Raw genomic sequence first — 20,688 nt, 5'->3', positions numbered from 1 at the left:
AGCCCGACGACCTGCACGCGAAGTCGAGTACTTTACGGTAGAACAGTTTAACGAGGACCAATACCGCACACCCTCGGTCCCTACGCAGACTAATCCAAGTGGTCACCCACCCGCACACTGACCGCGGCCAGTGATGCTTGACTTCGATGATCTACTGGGAACCGTGTCTTAACGATCAGTCCACTGCGGGACTCTTTCGTTTCCACTCTTAGTTTAGAAGGAACCATTTTTTTCGTGATAGCAACACCCAAAATACGCCTAATGGAGAGAACACCGATTCCATGTCTCCCCAGCACTTACGTAAGCTAAAGTACTTAAAGTGCTACATTAAATGTAGTTTTGAGTTTCTTATAATGTCCAAATATGAAAATTTCAACCGCTTTGAAAATTTATACATAATTAAACATACTACTAAAGAGTTCTGCTATTTGCTACCTGTAGCACTCTGATCACTAATGACGTCACATATAAGCTCTCCATTCTACGACTCGGTAGCAGAAACGCAGCATCTTTTTAAAAGCAATAGAGATAAAAGCTGATTTCTCGAAAACAGCAAAGTCGAAGTAGCATGAAAAAGAAGTAAATATAAACAATAAAGTATGGCCGGAAAGAAATTTGAAAAAGGAAAAAATCGGGCTACAAGTTTGTAATTTTTAAAATTTTCACTTAAATTTAATAAATATGATTTGAGTTTTAAAAAGAATTTAACTTAAAAAAATTAAATTAAAAACTACGCCATTTATACGTTGCTAAAGGGCTGTAAAAAAATCGCCAAACTATTATTGACGCTTAATTAATTTAGGTTTTACTACTGAGTTAGTGATATAGAGACCTAATGTAGGATTATAGTTAAAGTGGTGATAGGCTCTTTACCACCCCCGAAGCAATTAATTACCAGAAATATTTAGCTACATAGTTCGCTTTAACTTAGAAATTTATCATTACGACAGTAGGATTATCTTTAAGCGCAATACTGTTTCACCAAAATAGACGGAAGCAAAGCATATACTAGTAACTTTTATATTTTATGTCATAGACGAATATGTTATAGATGAATCATTTAATCAATCAGCGAAAAATGATTAATATAATTATCAAGATATCCAGGGGGCCCCATCAGGGGGAAGGTGGGAGCATGATGCGCCCACTTAAAGCTTGGGGGGGGGGGGAATTTTTACACTAAATAAAACGAATAGTTTAGGGGGGAATTTAGAATTTGCCCAAGAGCTTTGGGGGGGCCACTGAAGATATCATTGTAGTTGGAAATTCTGGTAGTTTATGTTAAAAATGAACTGATAATACTCTGATTTAGCCAAATTTTATTTTTCCCAAGTAATAGAGAAATAAGAGTCAAAATATAAATTGTAGTTAGGCCAAAATATTTTTATAAACATCGTACCATTATCATGCTATGTATGTTTAATGAGCTCATTTATAGTGGGGGGTCAAAATCATTCTAGATTAAATTTATGAGTCCAGAAATGGGAGAGTCGTAGAGCATAAATTTTGCTAACACTCTAAATATAAAAGTATTCTGGAAAGTCTTGAAGCTATCAAAATAGAATCTAGTTTTGTTTGATTTATACAAATTAATGTTCTTTAAATAAACAAATTAAACTCCCAACTCACTAGCAGTAGAACTTAAGCCAATGTTTGTAAAATATTAAACACTAAGCAAAATTTTTTGTAACGTCCAAAAAATATGGCTTAACGGAATTTTTATAATCTTGAAATTTATATAATAAACATTTAAAACATTGATTGAATTCATATAATAAACTACCAGACATAATAAAAGTCATCAAAATCCAACAAAGTATACCTTGGACACTTATTTAGATCAGTGAATAAAAATCCCATTAAGCAGTTTATCTTCAACGAGTCAGATGTCTCTAGAAAAAAGATAAGACCTCCAGTCAGAATGCTTGATCATTTTGCACATTGTTGTTTCTTTTTAAATCATTATCCTTTACTAATACCGCCTGATATTTAAAACTTATCTTTGTTTTTACAGGCTCTCTTCCGCCGTCAATTTTAAAACTTAGTGACAAAATAGGTCTGAGGGTATGTAATGCTTGATAAATTTTGTGTATTTTAATGTTTATTTTTGTAATGAAATAATAATTTTTCTGCAAATAAATATCCTTTTGTCCATTATTTATCTTAGTACAAAAATCATATTCTAGTGAATCAACTGAATTCATATGAAAAAGTGTATATTATAATGAAAATGTTCAAGATTTTTGTTACAATTGTAAAATTTTTTATAAAACTCTAAAGGCTGCGTGTGTAGAATTCTGACTTACAGTTTGCATTTTTCTCCTACTCTCTCTTATGTTGTTTGATACAGAAACTGCGACTGAGAAGAAAAAAATATTTTCAAAGATTTTCTTGTTTGTGTTTAAAACTTTTAATTTTGTTGTATGCACTAATATTTAATCATGATTTTTCTAACATTTTAATAAATCACAATTTTAATAAGCAATAATAAAAGTAAGACTTACTTGATAAAAATAATACATAAAATAATTTAAAAATAAAGCATACTTGATATTATTAGACAACAGAGACATATCTATGGAAAGTAAATCTCGAAATGGTTCCTAAAATATTTATATTCACTCTTTTTTTATATACAATATGAAATAAAAACATCGTTTGAACATAGGTTCACAATATTGTGAATTGTTAATCCGGGGATCATTTATCCTCTGCATTCTGGCCATTCTTTTATATGTTTTTTTTTTAATTCTACCCTAACTAATAATATAAAAAAATTGAAATTTTTCAGTAGGAAAAAAAAAAATGATGTTTATTGATTTTGCACCTTTTCTACATAATGCGCCTATAGCATTTGCCATGCTAACTATACCCTAATTACACCACTGTTAAAAAATTGTATGTGATAGATATTGCTATTTATTATTCAAGTTGTGTGCAATCATTGACAGTTAATTATTATTAAAATTTATTTGAATCTGTATTATTGACACTAGAAATCAAGTGGGTGGCATATAAATTATGATAAGAATAGTTTATCTGTCTAATAGTTGTAACGAAAATGATGTAACAGGAAAATGAGTTTGCCCTATTTTGAATAAAATAAAATAAAATTCCAAATCAACAAGCTCTTCATCAATCAACAAGCAATTTTCAAATTTAACCTGTATCATTATTTTGCATTTGTGAAATTAGATGGTTGTATATTTATAATTTAACTGAAATGCTGTCTGATATCTTAATTTGAAAATGGAAGTTCCAAAAATAAATAGCCTTTCTTATGTATTCTATTTCTGTTTGCAGAAAGTGCCAGATGATTATATTAAATCTTTTTTGAAGGAAATATTGCCAAACTCTTCTTACAAATTAGATGATTACAAACAATATATTTTTAGTTTTGATAAATTTAAGAAAAGAAACAAAGCTATTCAACGGAAGAAAAGAAAAACTTTATTGAATGCGCATGAACAACGTGAATTGGCCATTTTTAAATTGGATCCCAATGCAACAAAGTAAGTAATTTACATTATGATATTTCAAATAAGCACAATACTAAAAATACAGCTAATAAAAATGTTAAAGATAATCTAGCTTCCTAATTACAATTTATTATATATTATAAAGAAGCTAGAAAGCAAGAAATTTAAAACAATGATAGAATCTTAATGATAGAATCTTTAAGGGGAATTTAAATTGACATCTTGGTAAACAAGCAATTGTATCCAGTTATCTTAAGCTAAATAATTAATTGTTACAAAGAGATGGTTGTCATTGTTTTTTCTTGTTGATTGATAATATATAAGTCAACAAAGTTTTGCAAATTCAGCTACATTGTGTGGGTTATCAATTACACTATTTTCTTTGTTAAATAAAAGATCAGATTCACACAGTTATGTACTGTACCTATGTTTCTCAAAATGATAATTACTACTGTATGCAACCGTAATTGGTAATTGTTTGTTTCTATTTTTAAAGTCTTAAAAGTTTTATTATGCATGGTGTTTTGCTATCAATCCACAACTTCAATACAGTAACAGAGTTTTGGTTTGCAGTTCTTTTATATATATATTGATTGTTGCTTTATCAATAATCTTTTCCATTGTGTGACAGTTTAAAAAGGTTAAATTGCAACTTAATTTAAATAAATCAAAATAATTTAACTTTTAAAATACTTTTTTTTTAATTAATTTTTGATTCATTGTTATTATAATCTAAAATATTTGATTGTACATTTCTTTTAATTTAGATTCCAGAACTTCATTCCTATTAATGAATTATGGAAGCAGTATATGAAAAATATGTTGGAATTAAAAGAGTAAGTTTATTATTCATTAACTATTAATAAATTGATACATGTCTTTTTTATAGTGTAAAAAATACATGACTGTAAAAAATGGTAGGTAAATAGAAAATAATAATATTAAATAAAATAAGAAATTAAAGTTAGCCTAACAGATTGCATAACTTGTTCTCTTACACCATACTCCCTAACCATGCACAGAGCCTGGCTAAGGCAGGTGATAATAAAGATAACTTATTTCTTTATCTACTTCAATGGAACAGGTATCAAATAAAAAGTTTCTTACCTTGTTCTTCTACCCGGGTCGGTACGTACCTAAATAAATCAAAAAGAGACTCCTTCGAATTTATTTTTCAAGAAATATTTTTAGCTCTTGTATAGTAAATCAAAATTACCATAATAAAACTAAATTATCTGAGTTTATGAAATAGATGTAAATTCATAGCTTATTTTCTGTACATCTTATATTTTTTATGCTTTGTAATTTTTAGTTACTTTTTTTTAAACTTTTTTTAAGAAGTATTTTATTTTGTATGAAGATTTTTTAAAAAAAAGGTGTGAAGAAACATTTATTCCCAGTTGACAGAGCTGTCTTTATTTCATTATCCCCTTAGGGATGAGCGATGACAGTTGTCAGAAAGCAAAAAGGAGAAAATCTAAAAATATGACCCCCCAAGCATTAAATTATAGTTTTAATCTTACATAAACAGTAAATTAAAAAAAAAAAAACTGTTTGTAGTTTTATCAAATATCAGATGTGAACCTGAAAATTCACCAATGCAAACTTTGTAAACAATAGCATATGAATAAAAGTTTTAAAATTTGGAAACATTTACAAAAAAGAGCTACATTTAGAGATTTTTCAAAATTGGAAAGAAAAAAAGACTACTTTTCTACAGTTCAATAAAGAGTAAAAAATATAAATATTTTCTTATCCCATTTCTAAAATTAGATTTTAGTATTTTTTAAAATGCTGGTACTCATCTTGTGAATGAATAAATTTGTAACTTATATAATATGGCAAAACGTACACATCTTACGGTTGAATAAATTTGTAGCTTTTATAATAATCTGTGGATAATTGCTTTATGGATCAAATTTTAAAATAAAACAAGGAATTTGGTATGATTTATTCCTTCATTCTTACTTAAATGCAATCAAAGTTGTAAAATACTTGTTATCAAAATTTATATTACAGTGTCCTTTTATATATTGGTTATGAATGTTCAATGTCTGTTTCTTTTATACACAACCCTGTCAAGTTCTTTCTATATATTTTTTACAATTCGCATTTTTCCTTCTATATTTACCAGTTTACTTCTTTTTATGAGATTTTATAAATGATCTTGTTTATGAACCATTATTCCTTAAAACACTCAAAGTATTTTGTATTGAAAACTATTGGCAGTATAAATCTACAAAACAAACTATTTACTATTGTGTTATTGTCATTTTCATGTATTTTTGAACATAAGAGTTTTCTCAGTTTTGAAGGCATAAAGTTTTAAAATTGCGTCATTTTTTAATGCAAATTTAATACTTCCTGTGTTTAACCGTGATGGAAGTATATTTTTTCTTATGAAAAATTATTTTATATTTTGCAGATCTTTACCTAGTGATTTATCCAATGTACATATCAAACTTGCTAAAGCTGATTATCATGGATGTATGATAGTAGTAGCATCATCTATTTGCCCACATTATGTTGGTATTCGTGGTATTGTGATACAAGAAACAAAAAATGTTTTCAGGATTATTACACCAGAAGATAAAGTAAAAAGTAAGTTTCTTCTTTTAATTTTACTATTTAATAACATATATTTTACTACACTTTGTACCTTAATGAATATCTTGTTGCATAGGCACTGCAGATCAGTAAAAATCAAAATTTTATATCTTGCGTACCATCTACACACAAGCTTATAAAACTTTCACAGAGCTCATTCTAGGCAGGAAAAAGGGTAGGATGCAAAAGTTTAAAAAAAAGGCATTATTATTCTAAAAAGGCAATAATTTCTTTCTATGGGCTTTACAGGTTCTATTAAATTTCATTGTCAATTAGTAAAAGAATTTTTTTTTAACTTTACTAAAAGTAGCAAAGCAATCATATTACAGTACAGAACCCGTTATCCGGAAATCGGAAAACCAAAAAACCGGAACGAAATTCGATAAATTTTCCCGTCATTTTTTTAAAAAAAATTTTTTTTTCCTCTTAAGATTTTAGGATTTTTCTTTCTTTTTTGAAAGATTTTCACCTTACTATCATTTTGGAAATAATCATTAGTGTATTACTTCATCGTTTCTTCTTCTTTTTAAGATTATTTCCAAAAAAAAATTTTTTTTTTTTAGTTGGGTTAAACAATAAAAAAACGGCTTTGTGTAGCGATTCAGAAAACCGGAAAAATCAGTTATCCGGAATAGTGATGGTCCCGATCGTTCCGGATAATCGGTTCCCTACTGTAATTACTAATTTTTATTAATAAATTTACATATATATCGAGTTAATGAGCTAATTAGCTTAGTAATTTATTTAAAATGCATGCATATATTAATAAAATAATAAATGTAGGCTTTTAAGTGTGTGTAGTTATGATTTAATAATTAAAATGATTAATAATAATTATGATTTAATGATAGTGGAAGTAACTGCAAACTTTCAAAGACAAATGCAGCAAGGGGATGTGATGGCTATTTTTCCTTTCCCATATAAATCTATGTATTGACAGCAATGACAAACTAAATAAAAAGAGTTAAAAACAACAAAAGTTTAAGAAAACCATTGTAGAGTTTGGGGAAAAAATAAAGGGTTAAGGACAGAAAGGGCAAAAAGGGTATGGAGTCTATTACATCAAGGCACTAATTTACTTCAGGGGCAACAAGGTGGATTCTTTTGACTAAAAGGGCAGCAGGGTGCTGCGCCCTGTTTGCCCTGCCTAGAATGAGCTCTGACTTTCATGTACCATTTAAACTTTTAACTTTTTCCAAATATAGTTTTTTTTTAATAAAGAAAAATTTACTGAATGTTTATAAATGAATGGCAAGCTTCTAAATTAAAACCAAATAAAATATATATCTACAAGGTAAATATTTTTATTTTATAAGTTCAATTTTAGTTTATACTGTTTTTATGTTGTGCAATGATACAAGGGTCATTTCATCACTGAATGTGACCACAATAGAATACCACATGAGACAGTATGTGCCACACAAATATAAAGCTACCTTGGTTTTGTGCCATAAAAGGACAGAAAATTAATCAATGGGAACAAAACATGAATATTAACAAATTGTGCATATAAATATATTATATGTATGTATACATATTGTGTATGTAATTGTGTGTATACATATTCATAAACAGTAACTCACTTTTTGCTTCTCCTTGACACAAAAAAATTTTGAATATAAAAAAGAAGGAAAAAAGTTTCCCTTTGAAATAAACCTACTTCTGTAATATCCTCCAGATTTCAATATGATTTGAAATATACCATTTACCAATTGAAAGAAAGCAGTAGCACCTATATTGTCCCAGGTTTTAATGATGACATACACAGTCCTACTAAGGTCACCCCCTCTCGTTTTCTAGGGAATCGAGCTCAGGGAAAAAGGCAGGCTATCCCATGACATGCACCTTAATATCCACACACCATATCAGTGAACGTTTTCACAACATGAGTTTAGGCATTGTATAGTTAGAAAATTCAATTTGGGTCACCGAGTTGGATTTTTTAACAACTTAGGTCACCAATAATCTCTACAAATAACAGTAAATGAGATTCTAGAACTTTTTTTCTTCTTTGTATGCGTTTGTAATCTGAAGCTTTCAGGCTATTCAGTGGAGAAACGAAATTAAGTTAGCCAAAACCTTCCGATACCAATAATGAGCCCTCACATTAGAGAAGATTTCCCCATTTTTCTCATATACTGTTTTATTTTATTTATTGTAAAAACAAAGATGAGTATAAAAAAAAAATTTTGAATTGTCCAAATAGTTGTGTGTGCAATGTCATGAGAAAACAAGCAAATTTCCTCGCTGTTATACAGCAAGATAGTCTTATTAATAGTGCGGGAAGTTTTGGCTATGGTGGTAAACTTAATTTGAATTTTCTTCCTGGCACATGAAGGCTACTGCACACTAAAAATTCTAGAAACTTGTTTATTGCCATTTACAGAGATAATTGATGGCCCATGTTAGATATTCCAGCAAAACAATGACTCCATTCATGTTCCAGAATCTTTACTGGTTTGTTTTTTGGTTAGTAAGGAGCATGTATGAAACCTGCCCTTCTACCGAATCCCCAAGAAAACATCCTCAGTAAGGCTGTATATATGCCTAAGATAGGCTGCTATCGTTAAAACCTGGGATAATACTTGATATGCTAATGCCGTCCAGGAATCGGTAAATGGTATGCAATGTCATATATATAGTGGATATATCTCGGTAGTGGGACACTTTTTTCCTTTTTTTTTTTTACATATTCGAAACTTTTTTCTCCCTAGGAGGGGCAGAAAGTAAGTTTCTCTTAGTAAATATGTATAATATTTATGCATTGTTTCTATTGTGCCCAATTAGAGTACAAAATCAATGTGGTTTTATTAGGTTAGGACACACTGTAGTATCGAAAACATCTTTTTGTACACTATTGAATAAATTTGATATCAACTAAATGCTTATTAATGAAATAAAATTATGGCTTTGTATATTAATATTTCCCAAATCATTATTCATATTTGCGGTTACAGTTTTAAAAATCGAGTTAATAAATAATTTTTACCAATAATATTTTTTAAAAGTTAATAGTAGAACATTGAACTTTTCTTAATACTGTGCTGAAGTTTGATGCACAGCATAATAACTTACCAACTCTTCTATGCTAGTTCAGTGTATACTTGGGTCTTCACAGTTGATCCAGAAATAAATTGAAATATTGATAAATTTTTTTAAAAAAAGGTGTTCCTCTGAAGATTTTTAGCTTAGAAATCCTAATTAACCAAATTATTACTTTTTTAGTAAAAAATATCATTTTATGAATTTTGAAAAAAATATTAAATGGCATTTTTGTGGCTTATAAATAATAGAAATATTTAAAAATTTTGAATAATTAGCATACATCCAATTAATTTAAATTTTATTTATTACATTGATAAATTGTATTGATAAATTTTATTTTTATTGGTAAATTTTATTTATTAATTTTTAATGTTAAAAATTGTTTTTAAAACTTCGGTTACTTATTGACATTTAAGATTTATTTTACAAACAGAACAAAAAAGATAAACTGTTTTCTAAATACTAAATGAAACAGAATATACAAAAAAACATTTTTTTAATGAGCTTATTATTAGTGTCAGGTTCTGGCAGCACACAATAGAAGTGATTTCATTTGTGCCAACATTAATTATATATACATTTAAAATGTCAGTTCTAATGCTAAGTCAAAAGTTGAGATATCTAGTTAGTCTACTAATTTGCCACCTATCGGCTATGTTTTGGAACTAAAATTTATTTCTCGTTGGTCTATAAGATATATACTCACCAAATCAAAATACTTAAAGAATTCTTTAAGCATATCATCTTAAACAGGGATATTTTAAATTGGATTTACTCTTTTTATATTAATTTAGTAATGGACTACATAGTGACTTTTGATTATACAGGGTAAAGTTTTTGAATTTTATTAAAGAATATAGCTTCAGCATAAATTAAATACCTCATTTATTATACATAACATACAAAGATTAATAATAATGCTAATACCAAATATAAAAATTTGCACAAAACAACAAATCTTTAAAAAATGTTTTATGCATAATCATGGAAGTCAAAATTGGAAATAACATAAGCACTTACATTTAGCGAAGTAAAAAATATGTATATTAATCTTAATCTAAAGAAGATTTTTTTAAACCATTATTTATAATTACTTAAACTATAAACACTCAACACATGGCAGTACTGGCAACAGCATCATCTGTTGAGAAATACGAAGTATTTTTGCCATTAGCGGATATTTTATTGCCAAAATTTTAAATTTCTTCAATAAATTCAGAGAAATTTGAGAATATACGGGATAATAGGACAGAGTCGCAAAATACGGGTGTCTTTGTTAAAAAACAGGAGACTTGGCAGGTATGCTATTGTAGGTTTTCAGATTAAATACAAGAACTAGAATTAGTATACAAAGTGTTCCATAAATTTTGCAACAAACTTCTAGGGGAATTTGCACAACCCATAAGGATAAAGAATTACCAAAGAAATTATGACCATAAAAGTCATCTTATGCTGCTAGGGGCACTTTCCTATTATGGAGTCGTCGACAAATCATTAGGTTAAGATAAAGCACTTAATACTATACCTATTTAAAAGCAGTTTTTGACAATAATTTAGATAAATAAAAGTACCTGATGTTCAAAAGCACACTATGTAACAGTTCATAATAGGAAAGTGCCTTTAGCGGCATACGATAACATTTACTGCCCTGGTTTCCTAGGTAATTCTTAATCCTTATGATGTGCCTAGAAGTTTGTCCAAACATATACGGAACACTCTGTATTACCGTTCTTCAATGATTTGTTTATAATTCATTGCTTGTGAGAGATACAAAAACTTACTAGCATTCATGTAAAATGGTTATATATACAAATAGTTTCCCATTAAATAAATTTTGGATGCATGCATTTCTTGCCAACAAGTGAATGTTTTCTAATGATATCTTGACTTTTTTTTTTCCCCATTTTAGCTGTACCGAAAAAAGGTAGCATCTTTTGTTTCACATTAGGAGAAAATGTATTCAAAATTTATGGTGACAATTTTATGAAACTACCATATGAAAGAATGAAGAAGTTTAAAAGACAATTTGTTGTAGACCCTTAGTCCTAATAAAATTTGTATAATTATTAAATGACTTTTTATTTTTCAATTTACAATTTTAGAAAAATACTTACATATAAGCCTGAATATAATGTTATGTCAACCCTTTTCAGTAATTTTCAATTTTATCTGACACTAATTACCAGAATTGTGCAAACTTAGCAGTTTAGCTTCTATAAACTATTATAAAATCAAAGTAAAATAGGCATGATTGAATCAAAAATAAGTCTAATCAACATTAACTTTCTTTTCATAGGAATGTCCCCTTCTTATTTAAAAATTATTCAACACTGTTTAAACTGCTGAAAATTTGTAGCAAGATCTGTATTCAAATTTTTTTTTCTAATCACATATTATTAATTACAGTGTTCATTGGTATCAGTGAAAAATTCTTAAAATTTTCAACTTTCACTACTAAAATTGTTTCTGCTACAAAAAAAAATTACAATGAGTACACTAAATTAGATTCATAGAATTGCATATAAATGACTAATTTTTTTTATGAAAATTGAAATAAAAGTGAAAATTGAATGCATTCAGTATAGTTTTAAAAATCACTGAATCCAATTCCATTTAAAACTAGTATGATGAATAATTTTAATTAGGTGAACATTTAGATGCCAGTTGCAAATGTATTATTAAAAGATGATAAAAAAATACATATAAATATGAATATATAAAATATACATATAAATAAGATGTTTAAAAGATACATATAAATATGGTAATAAAAATATGACATACTTATTCCAAAAAGTATTTCATCAGGTAAACAGAATCTAGTAGAGTCTTAATAATTCAAGGTGTGTCAGAAATGTGAAAAAAATTTAAAAAGAAAGTTCTACTACATAAATATTGAGATGCCACTTATTGCTTATTTGATACATATAATCTATCTATAACTTAAATGATAGATTAGAAAATATGTTCCTATTAATAAACATGAATTGATTTAGGTTAAGGAAAAGTGGTAAAATATCAGACTTTTAATAATTCACTTTGTTACCTGCAAACAACATTCAGTTATTGATAACATCACATATTGAAACATTGAGTGCTTAAAGTTAAAAAAAATTATTAGTCATGCAAAAAACATTGCAGTTTCAAGTGCATTTAAGCAAGTAAAGTAACTGGCTGTTACAAAGTAATTCACCATCTTAATTGTAAAAATCATTTAAACATTGAAAATGTAAATGTTTTTATACAGAAAATTATTTTTCTCACAAAAAACACTGTAGCTCTAAATGCATTTTATAATAAAACAGCTGTTGCTCTAGTGAGGGAACACTGCTAGAAGCAGAATGTCAGAACAAAAAAAGTACTATAAAAAAATTCCATTGAACAAAATTAAAGACTAATTCAATTTATTCACACTAAAACTCATTGTTTCTTCTTATTGCATGAATTCAATGCTTAAAATATATTCATTTAATAAAAGAAAAGTCCTTATTAAATTTTTTAGTAATCCAAATTGGGTCCTGATTATCAAGACTCTACTATATGACACAGAAACAAACATATTCTACTTTTTTTAAGCACAAAAGTTTTGTTAGCATTTTTCAGCAATAATAAAACTGTCGCTCTCATTTAAATTATTTTCTTTTTCAGTTTCCACTCCAATTATAAGACTGTCATCCTCATTAAGAGGAATTACGTTTTCAATCGATTCCAATGAAGTGTGCAGTCTGTTTTCATCGAGGTTAGATTTATCAGGAGTTTTTGTTGGAGTTGAAATGAGTAAACTATCACCTGTACTATGATTGTGTAAAACTGGAGGAGTGCTTATTCGTTCAGTATTTTGTGAAATCTTTTGAAGAGAATTTCGAGGTGTTCCTTGAGTAGTACGAGTTTCATTTTCTTTCTCGGGTGATTTGAAAGTCACTCGAGTTGCTCGTCCATTTTTCGAAGTTTCATTTACATTGTTAGTTTTTCTACCTTTTGTTAATTCAGATATAGAATCACTCTCACCTGTTTCAGTTGGAGGACTGAGATATACATTTTTGGTGCGATTGTTTGTTTTATAAATTCCTACCAAATGATCAGCCAGCAAAAACATGTTTTCTCTCAAAGATATAACAATAAATTGAGCATTTTTTGTACGATCCTGCAGAAGAAGAAAAAAAAACATGTATATTTTTAACAAATAATTACATGGATAAAGTATTTTCTGTTATTAAAAATACGTACTTTAATATATGATCCTATGATGGATACATTTCGAAAATCCAAAGCGGCATCGATTTCATCCATCACGAAAAATGGAGTTGTTCTATAATAATGTAATGCAAACACTAGAGATAAAGAACTAAGAGTTTTTTCTCCACCAGATAGATTGCGAATCATTTTCCAGGATTTTCTTAGTGGTCGAACACTGGAAAAAATTTTCAATTTAGTTTTGATCACATAGTTGAAAAATCTTTAACTTAATCTTTCATAGAAATTCAAATTAATGACTTCCTACAACATGCAGAATAAGAAATATTAGATCCTGAATAGTTTTTAACTGATTTTTTTTACATACTGAAATTCAATTTTCTTAATTTGAAGTTAATCAAGTAAAGGTGATATAATAAATTAAGATTATAAGTTAATAAATTGAAGGTGACAACATTTTGAATTATAAAATTAAACACAAATAAAAAAGATTATTTTATCTGCATTCTTATCAATAAATTCGAATTTTCGACTTATATATATAGCAGCAATCTAGAAGACATAGTCCCAACAATACACTTAAAAAAATTAGAGCCAATTTACAAATGTTCATTGAAACTCTTCCACCAAGGAAATAACAAAAAGCCACAGTTTGATTGCTTTAAACCTATGTAAAGCTTTAATGTTAAACTATATATACTATCTTGCTGAAAGAATTGTCCAAGTTTAAAAAAATAAATAGCTTAATAAATATAGCTTGGATAAATAGCTTAAAAAATGATCACGGACTGACGTGTCACTGTAGCCAACTAACAATAGTTGTGATTATCATTCTATTTTCTAAGTAATTGAGACTATAAAACGCACATAAAGCCAATTGAAAAAAAGAGAAACTCTAATAAGTACCAACCTGTATTCTATTCCTTCTGAAAATGGATCAAGTGAATCAACAAGCTCTAATTCTGCATCACCTCCCAAAGTCATCATTTGATAAAGCTCTTTAACTTTTAATGTAATAATGTTAAAGCCTCTCATGAATTCTTGCATTCTAAATTTGCGCAGAGTTTCGTAATGTTGTCTGAAGTGATCTCGCTCAGCAACTGCCATTTCCAAATCCTTCAGTTTCGCCCTATACATTTCTTCCTAAATAATTTTAAATATATACAGTGTGAGAGTAATTAAAATGTGCCTATATTCACAGAATACTTAAATTTGAAGTTTGTCAAAGTTTTAGGCACAAGTGTTATATTTTTAAGGAAGCCAACATGGAAAATTATAGAAAACTTAAACGGAAAAGTTTTCATTCAATAATGAAGTCAATGTTCACTATCTTTACACTTAAAACAATATTTTCCATTCAAATAATTTGTAATAATAATATATATATTTAACTTTAATCTGGTTCTCAGGCGTTAATCACAAGCATTTACACAAATCCAGACCCTTGCTGTGCTTTCAACTTCACTTATTAACATACATGAATTGCATCAATAAGTAAAATCACTAATTTTTTTGATCTTGCGATTTAAGAAATCATTGAAATTATATTATGACAAAATATTCACACATATATAAGTAGTGAAATATTCTCAAAAATTTTTACTTTTAATGTTGTTGTTTTTTTTTAAGTAAGTTACATATCAACTAAGCTACACAATGAGATAAAACAAAGAATTTTATTTTAGCACTTTCATGAATAAACCAAACAGTTAATTTAGAATGAAAAGAGAAAATACCTTTTTCTTAAACTCCTCTATAGCTCTTAAATCAGGATTCATTTCTTTAACTCTGCTTTGAAGCTCACCAATTTTATAGTTCATTTTGTTAACATTAACTTCATCCAGTTCTTCAGATGTTAAAACAGGTAATTCAGTTGATTCATCCTCAATTTGCTGCAACTCAAGTTTTGACAGCTACAAGAAAGAAATAGAATTTTTTTTAAAAATGTTCACAAAGCATTACAATCTAATCTTTGTAGCCAAAAATTGATAGCTGGTGACAGGTAAATGTATACATTTGCAATGTTTAAATCTAATTTAGACAAATTTACTTTTCATGTGAAGTCTTCCTTATTGTAAAATAAGAATTTGTAGCTGGTGTAGGAAAGCAGATTATTTCTCCCATAGATGTTGATTACCATCTATTAAAGAAGAAATGGTTGTTTGTGGAAAGCAGTGCTTAAAATATATTGATGAAGATTAATGTAGCGTATAACAAAATTTTTACCCAATTGTTCATTTTCCTTCTCACAACGAAGAAAACATATATATTCAAGAAGCAAATTATTTAAATGACAAGTAAAATGGGATTAATAACAAAAACAATAAAGTTATTAATTTTGAAAATGGCCTTCAAGATGTGACTGCCAGGGTAAGCCCTACGGGACATCTTTGTCCATTAAGAAATCAAATATGCTAGTAACATGTATACATTAGAATAGTTTTTGCAAGAAAAGTAAAGGAATCCATGTTTTGGCTATTAATTGCTTTAAATTATTGCTTTTTATTAGCCTTAATTATAATAAAATCTAAACATTTAATAACCATATAACAGTTTTTGAATTTTATAGAAATGTACAATATAAGGTAATTGTAGAGGGAATCCCTAAAATTAAATTTTATTCTACCCTCAATTCCAGATTTTGGTATAAAAAGATTGCCGATTATATTAATACTTTTTGTTTATTAAGAAAAGGATTAAATGAAATAATAATTTAGTTTTTAAATGTCAGGAAATATATTATATATATATATATATATATATATATATATATATATTATTAAATAAAATTAGATTAATAATTAAATAACCTAATAATTTTAACCTAATAAACCAATTATAAAAAATAAATCTATTTCAGAACTGTCCATAAAATTTTATTCAGTCTCTGGTAGTTATCAAACAGCAATAACTAATCATTTGGCAAAAAAATAACAGTAGAAACTTATTTGCTCAAGAAATAGGTTAGTTCACCTAAGAACCAGTACAAAAATCGCTCTTAAATATTCAATAAAAATTACCCTTGAGATGTATACTAAAAACTATTTATTTTCATTATTTAAAAAAAAAAATTTATCTAATTTTTTATGTCTTAACTCCTTATTTAATACAGGAAAGTAGAGTTGATACAGGAAATTTCTGTAAATAGATTTTAAAAGTAGATTAAAGGAAGAAAAAAAAATATTTTTAATGATAAAAATAATAGGCATGTTGTAAACGAATCACTAATTTAGATAATTTAAAAGTTATTGATTTTGAAAAAGGTGCTGAAAAAGAAAGACATACTTTAACATAAACTAAAATAAACACAATTGGTAAAGGTAAAATAGCTGAGTCACTAATAAAGATATTTTTTCCTTTTCTGTTCACCATTCTAAAAATTCTATGGTTAATGAACTATACATCGAATTAAATTTATTTTAAATAAACGAAACAGAGTTACTTGGAACAACTAACCTTCATCACACAAGATTTGATTTCATCTTTTAAAAATATTAAATTAGTACATGACCCCAACACTCCCTTATAAAATTTCATCATAGAAAAATTTTGAGTTTTTTTTGTTTTCTTTATCATACAAATCAAGGGTCTTAAAAATTCTGAAACAACAAATTGATTAGAACAGATAAGATACTTTGATAAATTTTCCACATTTTGTGAATGATTCCCCAGGTCAACATATTACACTTTAGAATTGTTAATATGTCTTATGGTGGAAATATGGGGAAAAAAGCAGAATTTCACACATATGCGGAACAGTGGCCTGTCTTAAGGATCTCTGTTAGAAAAGAAAGGCATTTCTGCCACCAGATTAATTAAACTTTTCTTACGTGATATAAATACACTTTAAAAAGTCATAAAACTTATAAAAAACATACTAATTTTAAATTTAGAAAAATTCTCTAGACACAATGTTTATTCATCAGTCTTACAGTTAGTAAAAAAAAAAAAAACATTTCATTATCTTAGTAAATAACGTTTTTGATTGATTAAGAATATATTTAAAATGCAGTACTTAAAAGAAAAAAAATTATAAATTTTAATGTATTCTAAATTTCAAGTTAAAAAGAGTCCAGAGTAATAAGTCATATCTTTGAACAGAAACAAAAGAATCATAAATGCATTTTTATTGTTCATGACTCTAATCCACATGAGACAATTTCTTTAACTCTATAAAGATAATTTCTTTATTTATTTTTTACTTTTTTGCGATTAAGTTTTGAAATAAACAAGCAATGTCTGAGGAGCTAACAAAATTCATGTAATAAGATGAGTATAAATAAATGTATCTATTTTTATATTAATTATATCTATTGCCAACAATTGTTGACATTTTATTTATCTCTAAGTGGCTCAACTAATTTGTGTAAATGACCTGATGATGAAGTGATGATGTTATTACTTAAGCTAAAATCGCTTTTACATATGAACTTATGATTTTTTTTATTAAATAAAAATTGGTAGAGAAATTTCTGCCTTTTTGAGAATGAGCGTTATAAAAATGAAAAGAAATAACATAAAACAAATAATTTAGTGTGAGATGACTCTTTTGCTGGTATCTATAAACAATTTTTGTTTAATTTCATATAGGTTAATCATAACATGAAGCAGTGTTTCATGCTCAAAGTTATAAGGGTAAAGAAAAAAATTTTAAAATGCAACAATTTGTAAATAAGGGAATTACATCATTGTTAAAATTTTTAAAATGATATATTACACAATATAAAAAAAAGAAATCACCTGTGATTTGAAACCTTTAATTCGACCTTCATTTGTTTTTATTTCTATATCAGTTAATTTAACCTGATTTTTTAGATCTAGAATTTCACTTTTGACTTGAGTAACAGCTTTAGTGAGACTTTTGATTTCCACAGATACTTTCATTTTCAGTTCTTCTTGCTCCCTTAATGCTTCCTATAAATATTTTAAAATAATATCATTAAATAATTAAGACATTATTTAAAAGAAACGTTAAAAATATGAAGAGTAGCTATTAAATGAAGGCATAAGGGAATGAAAGATATGATCTATCATCAACCGAAATTAGCTTTGTTGAATACAAATGGGACATAAATTAGCCCTGTTTCAAAACACTGACAGTTTGGCATGAGTTACTTAGTTGAGATTGTTGAATACTAATGTTATCATGTATTAATTATACTTTCTTCATCCACCCCTTAAAATCAACTAGCTTACTCGAAAACAAAGAAACACTTTAGCTTTTATTAAAACTATTTAAAATAACTAATTTAACTGAAATATGCAATGATACAAAGAACAATTTAGAATTACAATTTTTAAAAACATGGAAATATATTTTTGAGAGTTTAATTTGAGTATATAATACGATTGCATCGTCAAATGCAATTAGTGAATTTTAAAATTCTTTTATAATAAAAATTAAACACAAGGAATGAAAAATTAAATTCAACTGTATTTAGGTACAACCATTTCAATGTTCAAATAATGTGATATTTGATTTTAAAATTGTGTGAATAAGAATCACGATGTTTGGTTTTAAAATCATGTGAATACGAATCAAGGTGTATGATTTTAAAATCACATGAATACATATTGCGATTTTGAATTCTAAAGAGTGAATAAGAATAGTGATATTTAAACTTAAAAACAAGGGAATACTAATCAAGGTGTTTGATTTTAAAATTACGTTAATACATGTTGCAATTTTTAAGAAGAGTGAATAATAAATAGTTATATTTAAATTTAAAAACAAGGAAATACATATCATGCTGTTTGATTTTCAAATTGTGTGATTTTTAATTGTGAATTTTTAAATTGCGTGATTTTTAACCGTTGATTTTCAAATTTTGTGAAAATGAATCACAACGTGTTTCTTTTAAATCTCATAAGTCTATGCTTGATAAAATCGTGTGAATATGAATCAGGATGTTTGATTTATTTAAAATCTCATGAATACAAATCTCGCTATTGGATTTTTAAATTAAATTATTACGAATCACGATATGTGATTACTTTTACAGTAGTTTAGTGATTAAAACTAAAAATGGAACTACAGTATATATACTTATTGTAAGTGATGCTTTCCAAGAGTGAAGCTTATCAATTAGATGATGTGGCATATATCTACCAAATATTTATCTTACAAGTAAATTTATAAGCAGAAGAATTTTGGGTAGCAATTTTGCATAAAAAATAGTGCGTGGAGTCCCTCCGAACGGTAGAAGTGAAACTTCGTAATGTGGATGATAGATGTGTAATGTGTAGAAATTGATTTTTAGTGAAATCATATTGTTTCTTTAAGACAAACTTTATTAACATTTCTTACAATTCACAATTGATCACATATTTTAATTATCTTTTTCGAGTGGAGAAATATCCAAATCTATAACATTTACAATGGGATTATGATAATTAAAGTAAGATACGAAATATTTGAGTACTATTTTTTCAATATTTCTTGCAAAAACTGCATTACTTATCCCTCGCAAACTGCATTACTATTCCATGGTAGCGTTAAACGTTTAACGCAACTTTGTTGGAAGTCGCATTAGAAGTTTGACTTCAAAAGTGAATTTAAATATAGACGTATAATATCATCTGTAAAATTCATTTTTATTTAGTCTTGAGGGAAACAATTAATAATGCTGATTAACAAAACTTCTTAACAATATACATAGAATGACATTGAGAAGTAAAAGATATATTCTTATTTTTATAATGGTTAATGTAATTAGAATCTGATAAAAATCACATGAAGCTTTTAGTTTGAATTAAAAAATAAAAAAAACATTCAGTACATTTAAAAACATTACAAGATATTAAATTTAGTTCTCATACCTCTGCAACACTTTTCTTTTGAGTAACTTCAGCTCCTTTTGTTTCCAAGGTTTTTAATTCTTCCTTTAGTGATTCTTTTGCTTTATCACACTTTTCTATTTCTTCCTTCAGTGATGCTATTTTCTCTTCTGCTTTCTTTAAATTTCTAATAAAGTGTGTGTTAGAAGAAGAGTATAATTTAGATTTTTTTTTTAAAAAAATATTATTAAAAAATCAAAAAAGTTAATAGGATAATATAGAATAAAATGCTTGAAAATTTTCTTAATAGAATTATTATACTTCTAGTAAATAAATTAGGCTATAATTAAATTTTATTTTTAAATTAAAAACATCTTGAAAGTCAGTTTCTATCAAAATATCAATACATTTATTTTTTATATAGCAGATCAGGGTTTAAGGTTGATAAGCTGTTAAACAATAACAGTATCAAATAACAGTACGAATAAAATGATGTACAGAACGATACAGAAAATTAACAACATTAAGTCTTTACTCTTTTCAAAGTAATTTGAATATTCAAGTATTTGAATAAACATTTCTAAAC

The 20,688-nt window shown here is 27.2% G+C and overlaps 2 protein-coding genes across 3 annotated transcripts in view; one reads left to right on the top strand and one right to left on the bottom strand.

Annotated features, from left to right (window-relative positions):
• Positions 1 to 509: 509 nt before the first annotated feature.
• On the top strand, positions 510 to 11,202 carry Pop4 (ribonuclease P/MRP subunit POP4). The gene is made up of 6 exons (XM_016069200.4): positions 510 to 642; positions 2,015 to 2,064; positions 3,304 to 3,512; positions 4,247 to 4,315; positions 5,905 to 6,080; positions 11,041 to 11,202. The coding sequence occupies exons 1-6, from the start codon at positions 600 to 602 to the stop codon at positions 11,172 to 11,174; spliced, it is 681 nt and encodes a 226-aa protein (XP_015924686.1). The 5' UTR covers positions 510 to 599; the 3' UTR covers positions 11,175 to 11,202.
• LOC107452653 (structural maintenance of chromosomes protein 4) overlaps positions 9,999 to 20,688 on the bottom strand; it is a 55,996-nt gene continuing 45,306 nt past the window's right edge. For both annotated transcript variants that reach the window (XM_016069198.5, XM_016069199.4), the window contains exons 22-27: positions 20,145 to 20,289; positions 18,066 to 18,239; positions 15,062 to 15,238; positions 14,236 to 14,468; positions 13,359 to 13,542; positions 9,999 to 13,275 (exon numbers count right to left, since the gene is read on the bottom strand). In XM_016069198.5, the coding sequence (XP_015924684.1) occupies positions 12,721 to 13,275; positions 13,359 to 13,542; positions 14,236 to 14,468; positions 15,062 to 15,238; positions 18,066 to 18,239; positions 20,145 to 20,289 (1,468 nt within the window). In that variant the 3' untranslated portion in view covers positions 9,999 to 12,720. The remainder of the gene's footprint in view (positions 13,276 to 13,358; positions 13,543 to 14,235; positions 14,469 to 15,061; positions 15,239 to 18,065; positions 18,240 to 20,144; positions 20,290 to 20,688) is intronic.

Source organism: Parasteatoda tepidariorum, chromosome 3, assembly GCF_982258835.1.
Source record: "Parasteatoda tepidariorum strain Cologne lab strain chromosome 3, Ptep-v5.0, whole genome shotgun sequence".
Classification (NCBI taxonomy): domain Eukaryota; kingdom Metazoa; phylum Arthropoda; class Arachnida; order Araneae; family Theridiidae; genus Parasteatoda; species Parasteatoda tepidariorum.
Note: the sequence above shows the minus strand (reverse complement) of the source record. Positions and strands in the feature narration are given on the sequence as shown.

Coding starts and splice junctions, on each gene's coding strand:
- Pop4 (XM_016069200.4), top strand. CDS start 600: ATGGCCGGAAAGAAATTTGAAAAAGGAAAAAATCGGGCTACAA. Junction 2,065..3,303: donor GTGACAAAATAGGTCTGAGG/GTATGTAATGCT, acceptor TTCTGTTTGCAG/AAAGTGCCAGATGATTATAT. Junction 3,513..4,246: donor TTGGATCCCAATGCAACAAA/GTAAGTAATTTA, acceptor CTTTTAATTTAG/ATTCCAGAACTTCATTCCTA.